General features: G+C 53.0%; 1 protein-coding gene across 8 annotated transcripts in view; it reads right to left on the reverse strand.

The window, feature by feature from the left end:
• The window catches only part of CABP1 (calcium binding protein 1), a 39,244-nt gene extending 22,251 nt beyond the window's left edge, over positions 1-16,993 (reverse strand). Inside the window, exon 1 of one of the 8 annotated variants that reach the window (XM_053280330.1) lies at positions 16,648-16,993. Coding sequence is in view for 3 of the 8 variants with exons in the window: in XM_053280326.1 (XP_053136301.1) it covers positions 15,037-15,681 (645 nt within the window). In the remaining 5 variants the exon portion in view is untranslated. Of the gene's footprint in view, positions 1-9,611; positions 9,671-14,524; positions 14,639-15,036; positions 15,762-16,293; positions 16,547-16,647 lie in introns of those variants that run through there. The other 7 variants (XM_053280334.1, XM_053280329.1, XM_053280326.1 and 4 more) reach the window with 7 other exon arrangements.
• Between the last annotated feature and the right edge of the window lie 284 nt (positions 16,994-17,277).

Consider the following 17,277-nt stretch of genomic DNA (forward strand, 5'->3'; position numbering starts at 1 on the left):
GGATGTCTAATCTACATCAGATTAGAGTCCAGACCCCTCCCACCACTCTCAATATGCAGGGAACTGGTTTGACTCATCAAAGGAAAGGGGCTGATTCAGGGAGAACAAAGAGCAGAGAGGCTGTGGGCGAAGGAGCTGTCCCAGTGGTGGTGGTGGTCTCTGGAACTGGGGTGGGTGGGATAGGGTGGGTGGGGGGAGGTGGGCAGGGCAGGTATTGGCCCCTGAAGATCACATCATTCTTTTAGTTGACACTCTTCTTCCAAGGAGCCCAGAGTGGCATACTGCATACCCCCCCACACACACAGATGGTGTTGGACTACAACTCCCATCACCCCCAGACATGGCCTTTGTGGCTGAGGATGATGGGAGTTATAGTCCAACAACATCTGGCGGGGGGGGGGCAAGGTTAAGAAACCCTGGTTACTGCATTTCTTTCTCCTCCAAAACAACCTACCTGCGGGGCAGGTTAGTCTAGGAGAGACGTGACTGGCCCAGAGTCAAGCCAGGGAGTTTCATGGCCCAATGGGGGGACTAGAACTCGAGTCTCCCCCACACCGCCACAAGAGTCCGATGCTCTAACCACTAGACCAGGCTGACTCTCTCTCATTAGAATGTCCGGACAAGAACACGGAGCAGAAGCCTTTAAACACCCCAGTGCATACAAAACCAGAACAAATACACAACTCGGCCATCCACCCCCAAGGCAAAGGGGCTGAGATACAGGAGATGGAGGCTCAGTCCAGACCCACTCCCCTCTCTGGTGCCTTTCCAGAAATCAGCCTCCTTTTTTGCTCCCTCAGCTCAGCTGACCGTCCTGCGTTTCTTTCTTAGGGGCACAACTACAGGCAGCATTTTCCACTCCCCAAGCCAAGAATTCAACGTCCCCTCATAGTTTCTCCATTAACTTTAAATAAGCCATCAATCAATCTTTATCGATACAGTCACAGGCCAGCAAACACCTTACAGGTCGAACGAGAGAAGAAGAAAATAAACTCAGCACAGTGCGAAATATAATTAACAGTATCTCTAGTGACATTATGCAAAATATTTATAACCCCCCTACGTGCAACCTGTACATGCTATAAGGCGGCTACTGATGCCTTATCTGAAGCTGAATTTTACTAGCAACCAGACACAACTTGTCAACATTTAAGGGGATCTCATCCTTCCGGCTGGAGAGCAAAAATGTTATTTAAAATAAATCTGTACGGCCTGGGAAATGGATTCAAAGAGGAAATATGTGATGCTGATGGGAATCCCTATAAAACTGGCAATATACTAAAACATTAGATATGGTTTCGATGGCGCCCGTTGATCAAAGGCCAAGTCCCTTCCCAAACTTCTGAGGGTAACGCATTAAAACGAGCTGAAGTAGGCATCCTGCGATATTTAGGAACTGTAATGTGGCATAAAGGTAAAGGTGAAGTGTGCTGTCGAGTCGGTGTCGACTCCTGGCGACCGCAGAGCCCTGTGGTTGTCTTGGGTAGAATACAGGAGGGGTTGACCATTACCTCCTCCCGCGCAGTATGAGATGATGCCTTTCAGCACCTTCCTATATTGCTGCTGCCCGATAGAGGTGTTTCCCGTGGTCTGGGAATATTAGTCTAGCTCAAGATTGTCTACTCAGACTGGCAGCGGCTTCTCCAAGGTTGCAGGCCGGAATCCCACTCAGCCCTATCTTGGAGATGCTGTCAGGGAGGGAACTTGGAGCCTAGATGCTCTTCCCAGAGCGGCTCCATCGCTGGAGGGGAAGATCTTACAGAGCTCAGACTTCTAGTCTCCCATTCATATGCAACCAGGGTGGACCCTGCTTAGCTAAGGGGACAAGTCATGCTGGCTACCACAAGACCAGCTCTCCTCTGGATCACAAAATCACATGCTAGCTTTGCTCTATACAGAGGTTCTTTCCAAACTCGGGTCCCCAAATGTTGTTGGACCGCACAACCCGCATCATCTCCAGCCACAATGGACAAAGGCTCCAAACTCCAGTTTACAGAACTGGAGTATCATCCCACACTGCCTCCAATATCTGAGAAAGGTACCTATATCCATGTTAAAGTAGTATGAACATTTATTTGAATTTAATTGAATGAATCTGTTAAAAGGCAGAGGGTCACACAACTAAGCAAGTGGTATTCAAACTTCCTACTATTGAGGCGCTCCCCAGATTACATGGTAATACAGCCGTAGTTTACTTCGGCTTGGCGGGATCGTATCGAAACCATATATAAAAGCTGTTGCGCAAAGCCGCCAGCAGAGGGAGCCATCTTTTCTAGCTTCCGCGAACCATCCTACAATGGGGAAATACAGCTCTTTTTTTATGGCAACGTTGTAGCACTGTAACGCAAAAATGGAACCCGAAAGAAGGCATCGGAAATGTGAACGGCACCTTGCTGACAGTGCAGCTGCTGCCATCTTGAAATACAGGCAGTATGGAATCTTATATCTGGAGTGGCGGGTATAATATAAGATTATTGGTACTTCTGATGAAGACTTTTTTTTGAAACTGACTATTACCTAGGAAGTCTGTTAAGTTTCAAGGTTCCTGTTCAGGATGGTTACCTCTTACCCATGAGGATTTACAAGTTTCAAGTTTCCTGTTCAGGATGGTTACCTCTTACCTATGAGGATTTCCTTCAAGCCAACCGGCACCTCTAGCATCTCAGTAACTTTTGTCAAGAATGACATCTTTGAGTCTGTGGAGTTTTCATTAGCCCACACTGTTGGTATTTACTTGCTTTTGTATTATGGATGCCTGTTGCAGTTTGTGATTACACTTGGAGTATTGTACCCTGTATTGTGACGCTGCATTTTTCACTTTGCTTACTGTTCACGGTTGTTCACGGGTTTCGCTTTGCATTTCTTGTACTTGTTATCCGTGATCCCCTGTTTTCCATCTTAAAAACGGCACAACAGCCATCTCTTGGATGTAGCCATGCTCAGCTCCTAAAAATATCACCAGAGCAGGCAGATTTCTAAGAATGTGGAGTTAGACAAAAGATGGACTTGGACAGTGATTCGGAACTGACTTTATGGCGGAACTGGCTTGATGCTGAGCAGCCTCAACAGCCAATCAGGATGTAGCTGGTTAGCAAGCCAATGGGGAGGGTGGAGGCACTAAAGCCAAGATCTAGTCAAAGGGCTTGATACTGACACCACCACACATTTACTCTCTGCTTGTGGCAAAGCTGGCTGACTGTTAATCGACCCAAGCTGCTGGATTTATGAAGCTACTTTATATTGTGCTGCCTGCCAGCCGAAAATCATATCTGTTGGCAGATAATGGTGTTGAGCCAGTGTGGTGTAGTGGTTAGAGTGCTGGACTAGGACCAGGGAGACCCGAGTTCAAATCCCCATTCAGCCATGAGACTTGCTGGGTGACTCTGGGCCAGTCACGCATCTCTCAGCCTAACCTTCTTCACAGGGTTGTTGTGAAAGAGAAACTCAAGTATGTAGTACACCGCTCTGGGCTCCTTGGAGGAAGAGTGGGATATAAATGTTGTAATAATAATAATAATAATAATAATAAATAAATAAATAAAAGAGGGCCTCCTTTGCCTTCATGGCAGCAATTGGAATCTTTAGCTGTCCCTGTGGGAGATGATTATTCTGATCAGTGGTTACGTCTTGCTTTGAATGGTATTCAGTAATGCAATGGCCCATGACCCCAACATATAAAAACTGCCCATCCTACAGATGGACATTGTGACCAGCATTGTGACCATCTAGACCAGCATGCCTACTTGGACTGGCAGCAGCTCTGAAAATTGAGCTTACCTGTTTTGTCAGCCTCACCTCTTGCTGCTGGCCGTATGTTAGCCCCGCCTCTTTTTCAGGGCTCTTGCTGCTGGCTACTTATTAGCCCCGCCTCTACTCCGGAAATGGAGTACATATAACTAAAGCCCCATTCAAGAGCTGGCCTGGATCCAGGAATGGATTAACTAAAAACACCACACTAATGTCTCCCTTAGATTGTGAGCTCCTTGAGGACAGGGAACTGCAGAAAGAGTTGTGGTATGCAAGGACAAGGCAGGGGAGTGGAATCAGGAATATTAATTGTTTAATGAAATAGATATTATGTATAGAGAGGCAAGTGCAGGCTAGTTTTCAATGCTCCCACCTCTGTTTTGTTAGCCCCACCTCTTGCTGCTGGCTGTTTCTTAGCCCCACCTCTTTTTCAAGGCTCTTGCTGCTGGCTGTTTGTTAGCTCCACCTCCACCCCAGGACTGGAAGACAAGAAATTAAAGCCCCATTCAAGAGCTGGCCTGGATCCAGGAATGGATTAACCCAAAACACCACAGATGCCTTAACCAGAATCAGGCTTTTGAGCCACTGAATATTGTCTGCCAACGGTTTGCCAGTCCTCAGGCAGAAAGAGAGTCTCTTTCCCGGCCCCTTGTCAAATCCTTGTCCCTGGAGATGCAACGTCTGTGCATCTCCAAGCACATCTGAGGGGTGGGACCAGAGCTTCCTCACCGAATACAAGTGCTTACAAATGACAAACAGAGACAAGACCTCTTTGCTGCTTGTGAGTTCTTGATATTTCTCTGTGTACACTGCTTTGAGAAGGTTTGTTGAGAAGTAGTGTCTAAACACTTGTGGTGGCAGCAGCCACACTACCTTGTACCAGTGATCTTCCATGTGGGGGCAGTGCAGTGGAGGGGCGGGGGCCACAAGGAAAGCCTCAGTGGGGTAGGTGGGGAGAACAGCCCTACTGCTGGGTCAGTCGTCCCCGCAAGGTCCATCCAGTCCAGCATTCCGTTTCCCACAGTGGCACACCAGATGCCTCTGGGAAGCCCACAGGCAAGAGGTGAGGGCATGCCCTCTCTCTTGATGTTGTTGCTCTCCTGCAACTGGGATTTAGAGGCATCGTGCCTCTGAGGCTGGAGGTGGCCATTAGCCCTGAGACTAGTAGCCGTTGATAGACCTGTCCTCCATGCATTTGTCTAAACCAGGGATTCTCAATGTTGGGTCCCCAGATGTTATTGGACTTCAACTTCCATAATCTCCAACCAGAGGCCACTGGGGCTGGGGATTATGGGAGCTGAAGCCCAATAACATCTGGAGACCCAATGTTGAGAGTCCCTGGTCTAAACCATCCAAGCTGGTGGCCATCACCACATCCCATGGCAAAGAATTCCACAGATTAATTATGTGCTGTGAGAAAAAGTATTTCCTTTTGTTGGGCTGAATTTCCTGGCCTTCAGTTTCATGGGATGCCGCTGCCGGTCTGTGTAGTAGACAATACTGTGTGAGATGGACCTATGGTCTGACTCAGTATATGGCAGCTTCCTCTGTTCCTCTGAGAGGGGGAGAGAAATTGCTCTCTGCCCAGCCTCTCCACTCCATGCATCGTTTTATACACCTCAATCAAGTCTCCCCTTAGTTGCCTCTTTTCCAAACTAGGGTTGCCAGGTGCCGGAAACTGGGACTGAGTGGATAACAGGACAGGGATAAAGGCTTGGCCTGTGACTTCACCTTTTTTCAGAGACAGCGACCAAGGCAAGAGAGAAGGGACCTTCTTCAGAGGGTTTTCCCCCAGCAGAGGGCACCCTAGGCATGGGGAACAGCTGCAAAAGTGAATGCATGTTGTCCTAGATGAGACAGAAGGAGTTGTACCAAGGTGGATTCTGATTACCACCGGCAGAGGGTGCCGTGGTGATGCCAAGAGAGCAGAACACCCTAGAAGAGAACGGGAGAAAGGCACCAGATCTAAGAGAACTCAGAGTGCTGTGCTAGAGGCATTCCTGCCACACTGTGACCGCAGAGAGGTTCTGCAGGCTTTTGAAGCCCAGGAAAACCTGGGGCAGATTCTGTACCGGACTGAGTGCACACTCCAAGGACAAGAATGCTTGCTGCAGAAAGGGTCCATCTGCAGCCTGCAAGGAAATCTCAGTGGGAAAAGATCTGGAGATAATCCAGTGCTGCAAGCACATAGGAATTAGCAGGTGCAGGAGGCCCCCCCCCCCATGAAGCTTCAGAAAACCATTTTCATGATTCCAGGGCCTCCCCACTCCCTGGGGGCCCCCAAATCCTCTTTCGTCTGTCCTGGGTGGTGTGGTCTCTGCTGGCCTGACCTGCGCTGGGTGGTCGGATGAGTGTGATTGTGACCCGTGCCGGGTGCTTTAGAGATGTTGGTGGTGTGGGCGTGGGGAAAGAAATGTGGGGTGGGAGTATGTTCTGTGTTGAAATGTTTCTGCTAATGCATACTTGCATACAGATCTACCTGTTTTATATTCTTACATGCTTGTGAGTTCGGTAGTTGTTTGTGCCCTCAAGAACCCATGTGTTAAAAAATACTGTGTGTGTGTCACCGTGTGTGTGTGTGTGTGTGTGTGTGTGTGTGTGTGTGTGTGTGTGTGTGTGTGTGAGAAAATGATGGTGTGTGTGCATGCAGTGGGGGGGAGATGATGCTTGACTTGCAGTGCGGGGGGTCTCCAAAGGTCTTTAGGTCCAGGCTCCAATATTACCTAGAAGTTGGGGTGGTCTACGAATTTGATAAACAAATACAAAACCTTTTTGTTTTTGTTTTAACTAATGTTTTACTTTCTGTTTTTATTTTGTGGTAAATCGCCCGGAGACGTAAGTTTTGGGCGGTATGAAAATATGTCAAATAAATAAAATAACAAACAAACAAACAAACCATCAGTCAGAACCTCCTTGAAGTCTGAACTCCATTTTGAGATTGTTTGATATTTCCTCTTCTTTTGCATCATTTCTTCTGCAGAGTTTGAAAAAAACATGTTGCATGATTTTTTCTGGCTTCTTTAGGTAGCGAAGAGAGTAAGAGGTTACGTGGGGCTATGCGAAGGGGACTGTGATCTTTCCAGCCACTGGAAGTATCTCCAGACACAGACACAGACACAGACACAGACACAGACACACAGACACACACACACACAGAGACACACACAGAGAAGCTTGCTCTTAAAAACAATGACATTGGATTCTGCATCAAGTAGAACGTTGTGCAGTTTCACAGGAGCATTTCCCAGAAGGGGCTTTTAGCTCGCTTCTCCTCCAGAATGGAGGGTGTGTGTCCACATATCGGCCAGGTTTACCCCAAAGTCCTTGCGAGCCATCGGGGAACACTTCACACAGGACATCCAGGTTTTTCATTCCGCATTGGTACATAGCCCGATTTATGTTCAGGGTAGAAACAAATCCACTTTTCACATTGGTTAGATTCAAACTCAGGCAGTAAAACCTCGCAGTAAACCCGTGGTAAAGTTTGCCGTCTGGTAATGTTCCGGGCTGTTGCACTGGCATGGCACACTTTACCTTTACCAGTAACGGGGCAGCAGGGAAGCAATCTGCCTAAAGAGCAGGAGGCTGTTGGTTCGAATCCCCGCTGGTGTGTTTCCCAGAATATGGGGAACTCCTATATCGGGCAGCAGCGATATAGGAAGGTGTTGAAAGGCCTCATCTCATACTGCGCGGGAGGAGGCAATGGTCAACCCCTCCTGTATTCTACTCAAGACAACCACAGGGCTCTGTGTGGTTACCAGGAGTTGACACCGACTCAACGGCAGGCACACTTCACTTTACTTGATCACTCATTTGCTATGCTGGTTTGTACCACAGACAAACTGTTCTAGAGACTACAGACAACTGGATTAGAGCTTCCCTTCCCCTTTCCCTCAGGGCAACCCTCTCTGAGAGAAAACATATCCCACAAGCCCGAAAACAGTTCCCACACATTGAGGCGGTTCACATGAGCAACCTGGGTAGGGCCCCCAGGTAGCCGGGGAATTTAACCTGAACTTCTACCTGGGTACAAGGGCGTGAGCATACCCTTTTGACCCAGGGATGTGGTCGTGACACAGAGCTGGATGCCTAGAGTGCCCGACTCACAAAGGAATCCCCCAATGCATTGTGGGGTATCTGGAGGCTGGGACACAGTTTCCTGGCCTCTGGAACACCACGTGGCTCATGGCAGTGCCCGTGGTATGAGCACGCGAGCCTTGTGGCAGGAATCGTCTGGGCGGGGGGGTGCTCTTCTGCCTTCCCCTTGCCTGCCCTCCCCAGCCCAGCAAAATGTCATGTGAACAACCTTATTGTCTTAGAATATAGGTGAACCAAGGAAGCTGCCTTATCCTGAGTCAGACCCTTGGTCCGTCTAACTCAGTATTGTCTACCCAGGCTGGCAGCAGCTTCTTCAAGGTTGCAGGCAGGAGTCTCTCCTGGCCCTATCTTGGAGATGCTGCCAGGGAGGGAACCTGGGAGCCTTCTGCATGCAAGCACTCTTCCCAGAGTGGCCCCCATCCCCTGAGGCGAATGTCTTACAGTACCCACACATATAGTCTCCCATTCAAATGGAAACCAGGGTGGATCCTGCTTAGCAAAGGGGACAATTCATGCTTGCTACCACCAGACCAGCTCTCCTCCTCTTAATACGTTGTTGCAGCGACAGCATGATCATGTCCACCCCATGCAAATAATTGAACATGACATGTCAGTGCAGCCTGAGCAATTGCTTAGAGCAGTAGGAACGTGTGGCAATGTTCAGCAGGCCCCGGCAGGAAGAGCACCAGAGTGTCAGGACCCACCAAATCCAAGAGCAAGAACTGGACAAGATCTCCTCCTCCAAGCAGGATCTCATCACTACAGAACCCAGCAGGAACTGAGACCAGGAGGAGACAGGTCATCTGAAGAAGGATTCTCATAGTCAAGCTTCCCAAATCTGGGTGGCCTAATTTGCATACTATGCAAATTATGTGACAACTAAGTTGCATTTTTAAAAAATTTATTTATTTGGCAGATTGGTATACTTTCCCCTCCTTCTCTGCCCTCCCATGTGATCGGATCCAGAGTGAAATCCAGGCAATCCGGGCAGCGCATTTTAAATCCGTGTAGCTGGGTGGAGGAGCCAAAATCTAGGGGCTACCCTAAATTCTGGGGACATGACAACTTTAAGGAAACCCCTGGGACCAGTGTTTCCTCTAACAGGGTTTTTCAGGTGTTTCAGGAAAGAGAGCTGGTCTTGTGGTAGCAAGCATGACTTGTCCCCTTAACTAAGCAGGGTCTGCCCTGGCTGCATATGAAAGGGAGACTAGAAGTGTGAGCACTGGAAGAGATTCCTCTCAAGGGGATGGAGCTGCTCTGAGAAGAGCAGAAGGTACCAAGTTCCCTCCCTGGCAGCATCTCCAAGAGAGGATGGAGAGAGATTCCTGCCTGCAACCTTTGGAGAAGCCGCTGCCAGTCTGGGTAGACAATACTGAGCGAGATAGACCTATGGTCCGAGTCCGACTCAGTATCTGGCAGCTACCTATGTTGACTACAACTCCCATAATGCCCAAGCAAAAGCCATTCCAGCTGGGGATTCTGGGAGTTGTAGTCAACAACAGAATCCCTGTTAGAGGGAACACTGTGCAGGAACCTATCCCAACATGATCTATCTATCTATCTATCTATCCTGCATACTTCTATACCGCCCCAAACGCAAGTTCTCTGCAATAAAAACAACCAATTTTTATCATACTCTGCACCTGGAAACTGCAGAAAACGGGGCGGCAGAGGGGGGGACCCCCCTAACATGCCCCAACTAGTCTCGCCCCAACCTCTTCTGACTGGGACAACACTCACCTGCTGGCAGCATGAGGAATACTCACTTTAAGTACTGTCAGGATCAAGGCCCCAGTAGCACAGCAGCAAAACAACCACCACCACCACCACCACCACCACCACCTCTTATTTACTGCCTGGAAGCGGCTGTCTTCCCCACAGCTTTGCAGATCCATCCCTCATTCCAGTCTCATTCCGGACAGCTCTCTGGCTCAAGAAGAGGCCCTCAGACTGATGGGCAGCTCTACTGCTCTCGGGTGCTCTAGTTACCAGGGCGTTTCCCACACAGGGCTTTCCGCTCACATCTCCTCCGGAACGCAGTGGGTGCGTTCACATATCCGCCAGATTTGCCCCGAAGTCCCTGCGGGCTCTCGGGGAGCAGTTCACACACAATCCGGATTTTTCATTGCCCGGTTTATATCCAGGGTTTTAAGAAACAACCACCACTTTTTGCATCGGTTTTTGGGGAGCCATTTCCCACTCGCAGTAAACCCAAGGTGAGATGCCCAGTTCTTCACAGACCTTCTCCCTGGCCTATCTGGACTGCTCCTTTGCCCAACCAAGAGGGCCGGAAGGGGGATCGACAACAGAATCGCGCATCTCTGCCTCATCGCTGAGCCTCTGTGCATTAGGCTGACAGCACACATATTGTCAACCCGACTATGCACGCTCTGGGTGGCGCATCGCAGTGATCCTCGGACGGAGTGCCCAGCCCACCGCGTGGGAGGGTATGGCGGATGGATCTGGACCCAGCGCAAAGCAACTTGCTGAGTACACAGAACGCCGGCTCTTTTGAGACGGTGAGCCCTTCGGGATTAGGGAGCCGTCTTATTTAGGGGTTTGTTATTTATGAAGGCCGCTTTGGAAACTTTGGTTAAAAAGTGGTATATGAATATTGGTGGTTGTTGCAGTTGTTGCTGCTGTTGGTCTCCTACCTGAGCTTGATTTGTGTTTCAGTTTGAAGGCAGAGGAGACAGTCTCTCTCCCCCCACCCGCCGAATAGTACATGCCTTGGTTCACTTGCTTGAGCTGTCCGTTTCAGCAGAAGGCCCTTCTGAAGCAGGATTGTAGTCCTACTCTGCCCTCAGTGGGATTATGGAAGGTTTGTTGTCTATGTCAGGGCTGAGGGCGGGAAATCTCCCACATATGCAAGGAAAATAGGAAGCTGCCATATACCGAGTCAGACCCTTGGTCCATCTAGCTCAGGATTGTCTACCCAGATTGGCAGCAGCTTCTGCATGCAAGCATGCAAGTGCTCTTTCCAGAGTACCCCCCCATCCCCTAAGGGGAATACCTTACATCGCTCAGACATGTAGTCTCCCATTCAAATGCAAACCAGGGTGGACCCTGCTTAGCAAAGGGGACAAGCCATGCTTGCTCTCACGAGACCAGTTCTCCCCTCCCCGTCCCCGCCATGGGAGACTTCAGTTATTTGCTCCCACTGATCAACCTCCCCACCACCACTGTGGCTGCTATTCGCCCAGGGAAGGACGCTCTCAGCTGAGCTAAAATGCCAGATGTGCTACTTCCTTATGGATGGTGCTGCTTCACCTGTGAAGGCAGTGATGGGGCCAAGATCACCAAGTATGGCTGAGTGAGGACTTGAACCCAGGACTCAGTCGAATTCTGTCAATTACACCACACTGGCTCACATTTCATTCGCCCTGCAGGGAATTCATTTCTGTGCTGTGTGTACACTTTCCCCCCAGCAAAAAATACTCTATTAAAATGATTCTCTTTATCAGGAAGTCTATGCACTCTGTGTATGCTGGACAGACATTAATGCCCACTGTAACGGGTGCAACATTCTCCCAAATAAGGTGCTATATCACGCAGGGTTTTCTGCCTGCTTTCCTTTAATTCTGCCGAGCTGAGAGTTTGCTACACAAACTCATGCAGAGCTGAGAGTTTGCTACACAATTCCCGGGCCCACAAACATCAGGACAGGTTGCTCCTGTGATGCTAGGCATTAGCAGAGCCTCAAATACCCTGCTAACTAAGCAAAGAGGCACCCCTTTTTTTTTAAAGTGGCGATTCTCTTTATTGAGCAGCAGGGGAGCAACTGGCCCTATCCGTCCCCAGCACATCATCCCTCCAGTGGCTGTTACTGGTATCTATCTAGTTTATTTTTCAGATGATGAGCCCTTTGGGGACAGGGAGCCATTTTTATTTATGTAAAGCGCTTGGGGAACTTTGGTTGAAAGGTGGTCTAGAAATATCCGCCGTCGTAGTCGTATTCAAATGTCCCGCCCACTTTGAAAATCGGAAGTCCGGTTTCAGAGACGATTTGCACAGCTCTCCAGGCTGTGGCGAACAGACCCATAATTGCTCCACAGGGAGGCTGATTCTTTACGAGGTCTTCCCGGAGAGTAAATCTTTTAGTATTGTCCCCGTGCAGGCTGCAGAACACCTAGACATCTAAAGTAGGTCGTCTATTTTTCCTCTGCCCCTTACACTTAAATGAATCGCCCCTGTGAGGAGCAACAGTGGTGTGCCTTCCATTTCCAAGAAGCAACGTCCGTGCAGGGAAGATGCAACTCCTTTGTGCATTTAGTCAGAAGGCTTCAGAACTGGGCCCAAAGGGTGAAGAGTTGATTTATTTGGAAGGCACATGCGCGCACGTGCGTGCATGCGCACACACTTATTCTGTCCTCCCCTCTCTCTGGCCGCTGCTGTCATCCAAATATTGTGTGCGTGAAACCAAGGGCAAAATTCAGAACACAAAGTCAACCCAGAAGTCTGCAGGAATCTTTCTCTCCCCCTCCCGCAAGATACGATTCTGGCCTCTGCTCTTTCATTTGACAGACAAAGCAAAAGATGGGCTGGTTTGTTTTTAAAGAAAGAAGCTTGTCTTTTAAAGGGGGGGGGGGAGTTGCTCAATCTAGCATTTCTGGCCTCTGTAATTCCAATGTAAAACCAGAGGTGACCTATCCGGGATCAATTGCAGTGGCCAACTCAGGTAACAGATTTCCGGCACTTTGAAGGGTGCATTGACCCATGCAGAGGCAAAATGCACCAGGACATTCTGCTGCACAGGCACCACAGAGATGAATGAGGCCAGTGCAAGAACACAACTGCAAAAATGTCTCAGGCTGGCGCAGAAGTTGGCCGCAGCCCTCTCCACACAAGGAAGCTGCCATATACTGAGTCAGGCTATTGGTCTATCTAGCTCAGTATTGTCTTCACAGACTGGCAGCGGCTTCTCCAAGGTTGAAGGCAGGACTCTCTCCCAGCCCTATCGTGGAGAAGCCAGGGAGGGAACTTGCAACCTTCTGCATGCAGGCTGAGGCAAGCAAATGCTCTTCCCAGAGTGGCTCCATCCCCTAAGGGGAATATCCCTCCCTCCCTATTTTCTACATTATCTCCCTCACTCTGAGAGGCCGCCGTGGAGAGGGGTGAACACGGGCCCCCTCTCCCCTAACAACACCCCTGGGGAATCTCTTCCAGTGCTCACACTTCTAGTTTCCCATTCAAACGCAACCAGGCCAGACCCTGCTTAGCTAAGGGGACAAGGCATGCTTGCGACCTCCAGACCAGCTCTCCTCCCCCCTCACTGGGTAAAATTCAGCTCTGTATCTATGTACAGCTCCTCTTCATTTCAATCCACAGGAGAAATCCCAGGGGGGTCTTCTCTGTCCTGTGACAGTTCGAGTCAAGGCAAGGGGAGAACTCTTTGCTGCTGTCAGCGCCAAACAGTCTGGAGTCAACCCAGCATGAGCCAGAGGCATCTTCACACCTGACCCTGACAATGCCTTTGTGTTTCTCTCCCAGTGTGCAGGTGTGAATGGTATTCCCGGGGCCAGTAAAAATTAAGCATCATCGAGCCAGCATAACATTTCTACTGATCTTACAGATATGGCAAAGTCAACGTCTAAGCCCTATTTTTCACAACAAATTTCTTCCTTTGCAAAATCAGTCCCTCATGATCAAAATTCAGGAGAGAGGTATCAGGAGTTTTTGGTTCATAACTCGGGAAGGTATGCTCACCTTACCCAGAAGTTGTGGGACCCCAATCACAAAACGTACTGTATTTACCTGAATCCAAGACTAGGGTTTTTCTACATTCTTTGATGTTAGCATTGGCAGGCGGGGGGTAGGGGCCTCTTAAATTAAGGTTCTCTTTTTGGGGGTTAAATAAGATTTAACCCTTTAAAAAAAAAAGAAGGTTGTCTTCTATTTGGGTAAATAGGAAACATAGGAAGCTGCCATATACTGAGTCAGACCATTGGTCTATCTAGCGCAATGTTGTCTTCACAGACTGGCAGCAGCTTCTCCAAGGCTGCAGGCAGGAATCTCTCTCAGCCCTGTCTTGGAGATGCTGCCAAGAAGCGAACTTGGAAACTAGATGCTCTTCTCAGAGCGGCTCCATCCCCTTGAGAGGAATCTCTTCCAGTGCTCACACTTCTAGTCTCCCATTCACATGCAACCAGGGCAGACGCTGCTTAGCTAAAGGGACAAGTCATGCTTGCTACCACCAGACCAGCTCTCCTGCCAAACACAGCACACACATGTATATTTCACCCCTTCTCTCTAAGACCTCAAATCAGGGCTGGAGTCAGCAGGAAACATCTCTGGACAGCCACTGATGCCTTAAGAAGGACCCACTTCCAATTCCGGAGACCACCCCTGCGCTCAGATCCTCCACGTGGAGCCCCCCAGTGAGAACGTGGCGTCTTAGGAACACAGGAAGCTGCCACATACGGAGTCAGACCCTTGGTTCATCTCGCTCAGTATTGTCTACCCAGACTGGCAGCGGCTTCTTTCAGGCAGGAGTCTCCCGTTCTACCTGGAGATGCCAGGGTGGGCATCTCGAGGTCCACTCAGCTAGGAGGACCTCCTTGAAACTGGAGCCCTCAGTCTCGCCCTAGACATGTTGGTGTCCACAACAGAAGTCCCGAGGGGCTCCTTCATCCCCGTAGGCTGCGGTCTGCTGGGCTCCTCCAGCGCCCCAGCGCCCTACCTTGCTCAGCTCTCACACGGCTCCGGTTCCATTCACAATGTGCCAGATAACTTCGGGCAGGGGGGGTTCTAACCCGTGGGGACGCACTCACTCACAGGCCGGCAGCTCTGCCCCTCTCTCGGCTGGCCTCTCCAACGGAGCCCGTCGGGAAGGAGCCCCTCTCCCGCCGTGCCTGCCTTCCGCGCGCGGGTGGCGGCGAGTGCGCTCTCGACGCGCCTGAGCCTCCCCTCTCCGAGCCTGCCTCCCGCTCCGTCTCCGCGCTCCCTCCCTCTCTCACCCCACCCTGCACCCCGCCCCGAGCCGTCCGCTTCGCCCGCGGAACGACCCGCTGGAGAAGCGGGCTGCGGGGCAGCCTGGCAGGAGAAGCAGCGCATTTCCACCGCGGCGCGTGAGGGAGAGCCCCCTCCAGTCCGCAGAGGCTGCGGCGGGAGCCCGAGGAGAGCCACGAGGACGCGGAGGCGGCGGGGGAGCCGAGGGAGGGGAGAGGCGGCGGCGGCGGCGGCGCGTCTTACCTGCCCAAAGACCGAGCTGAGGATGGGGCGCAGCTGCAGGGAGAGCGGGTCCGCGCCTTCCGCGCCGCCGCCGCTGCCGCTGCCGGGCTTGCTGGCGGAACTCTTGGCGCGGCTGCCGCCGGCGGAAGCTTGCGGGGAAGCGCCGTCGTCCAGCTGGAGCGACTCCCGGCTGCTGCTGCCGCTGCCGCTGCCGCCGCCGCCTCTTTTGCTGGGCGCCGCCGCCGCCGCCGCGCCGCTCAAGTCCTGCCCCCGCTCCGCCTCCCGGGCCAGCCCGTCCCTCTCCCTGCGCTGCGGCGGCAGGTCGTGGCGGGCGGAGCGGGCGGGCGCCTTGCCGCTGCCGCCTCGCCGCAGAGCGCCCGGCTCGGGCTCCATCGAGGAGGCGGAGGAGGAGGAGGAGGTGGTGGTGGTGGCCGCCCTCCGGCTGCCGTTGGCCGCGGCGCCCGGGCGGCAGAGGGGCCTCCTGGCGCTGGGCTCGGCGGCGGCGTGGCAGGAGGGCTCCCCCGGCGGCGCGGGCGGCTCGGCTCCCCTGTCCCGCCCATGGCTGCGGGGAGGTTCGCCGGCCGCTCTCCGCCTGCTGCTGCCGCCCGCCGCAGCCCGCCGCAAGGAAGTCTTGGACTCGCTCTTGCGCACCGACGAGGAGCTCATCGTCGGCGCGGCCGCTTAGCAGGACATCTCCCGGGAGGGAGCCCGGATCGCGGCAGCAGGAGGAGGCGGCGGCGGCGGCGCAGGAGGAGGAGGCGCAGGAGGCGGAGGAAGAGGCGCAGGACGGGGACGCCGCCCCGGGGAAGGACGCCTCTCTCTCTGGCGCCACGCGGTGCCCCGAGGCGCTTGGCCGCTTCAGCACCACGGCCCGGGGGACAGCGCCAAGCGGGGCGCCGCGGGGCTGCCCGCCCCCGCCGAGCGCCCGCCTGCAGGTGAAGCCGGATCCCCCCTCCCAGGCGCTGGGCTGGAGCCAGCAGCCGCCGCCGCAGGAGCCGCCTCCTCCTGGCCGCCGCCGCGGCGGAGAGCCCGCCTTGGAGAGCCCCACTCCTCCGGAGACCGCTAGGAACCGGAGCTCCCCCGGAGGTGAGCCTCTCCCGGGCGCCGCGGGAGAAGCCTCGCCGGAGAGCGCTCACTGCTGGCGCAGCCGCCCCACCCGGTGATGCCCCAGGGGCGCGGCAGGGAAACTTCGCCGCCCCCCGCCCCTCAACGGCGCGCCAGCTCGCCTCCCACTTCCTCTGTCTCCCGCCCCCCCCCCCGCGCGCGCGCCACCCTCACCTGTGGAGCCAGGTGGGCGCGTCGGCTTGGCTGGGAGGCGACTCTGGCTGGTGGAGGAGGGGGAGGGGGAGAGGGTGGCCAGCGGCGGGGCCACCCTGCTGGAGCCTGGGCAGGGGCCCCCTTGGAGGGCCACGCGCAGAATGCGGCTGCCATGAAGGGGGGCAGAGAGCCTGTGGCTCCTGGGACACCGCGTCCCCCCCCCCCCGGCAGGGGAATCCAGGCCAGGCCAGCCCCGCTGGAGTGAAGGCGAGCACAGCTGCGCTCTTCTGCAGCAACCCTTCTTTTCACAAAGGGATGTGTGTGTTTGCTTTTTTGCTCCTTCCTTCCTTCCTTCCTTGGTCTCATTCCATTTACCTTTCCCTCCCGGGGCTCAAGGCCGCCTGTATGGAGAACTGTGTGGAGTCCCCATCTCCGTGGTCTTCACCCAGGCACCACCAGTGGTCTTCACTGCCCACGGCAGTCCCAATCAGCAGCCCGAAGAGCGGCTCCCGGGCGGACTGCTTCTTGGGCCTAGGTGATGCTTCAGCCAGAGCTGGCTACTCAGCACAGTCCCCGTGACATCCTGCAGAGACCATCGTCCCCATTCTGCAGCGCTGCGCTTTACCCAGCATTGGCGGTGTGGGGGGTTGGGGGTGGGGGAAGCTCCTTTAAGGGACCGGAGCTCTCTTGAGCCCCTGCACCACCCTGGGAGGCCTGCACGGAGTCCTCTCCACTTCCCAGTGCTTGCCTCCTGCTGCTTTGCTGCTTTTAAGAGAGAGCAACGTCTCTCTTAAAGGGCCCTCCCAGCTCTGAGAGAAGCGCAGCACTGTGGGGAGGTCAGCACAGTTGGGAATGGCTCTTACACTGGAGGGTGGTGTGTGTGTGTGTGTGTGTGTGTGTGTGTGTGTGTGTGTGTGTGTGTGTGTGTGTGTTGGCCAAAGTAGCTCCTGCTTGAAAAATAGTGGAGGAGAGCAGGTCTGCTGGTAGAAAGCATGGCTTGTCCAC

Source organism: Hemicordylus capensis, chromosome 15 (assembly GCF_027244095.1).
Source record: "Hemicordylus capensis ecotype Gifberg chromosome 15, rHemCap1.1.pri, whole genome shotgun sequence".
Lineage (NCBI taxonomy): Eukaryota > Metazoa > Chordata > Lepidosauria > Squamata > Cordylidae > Hemicordylus > Hemicordylus capensis.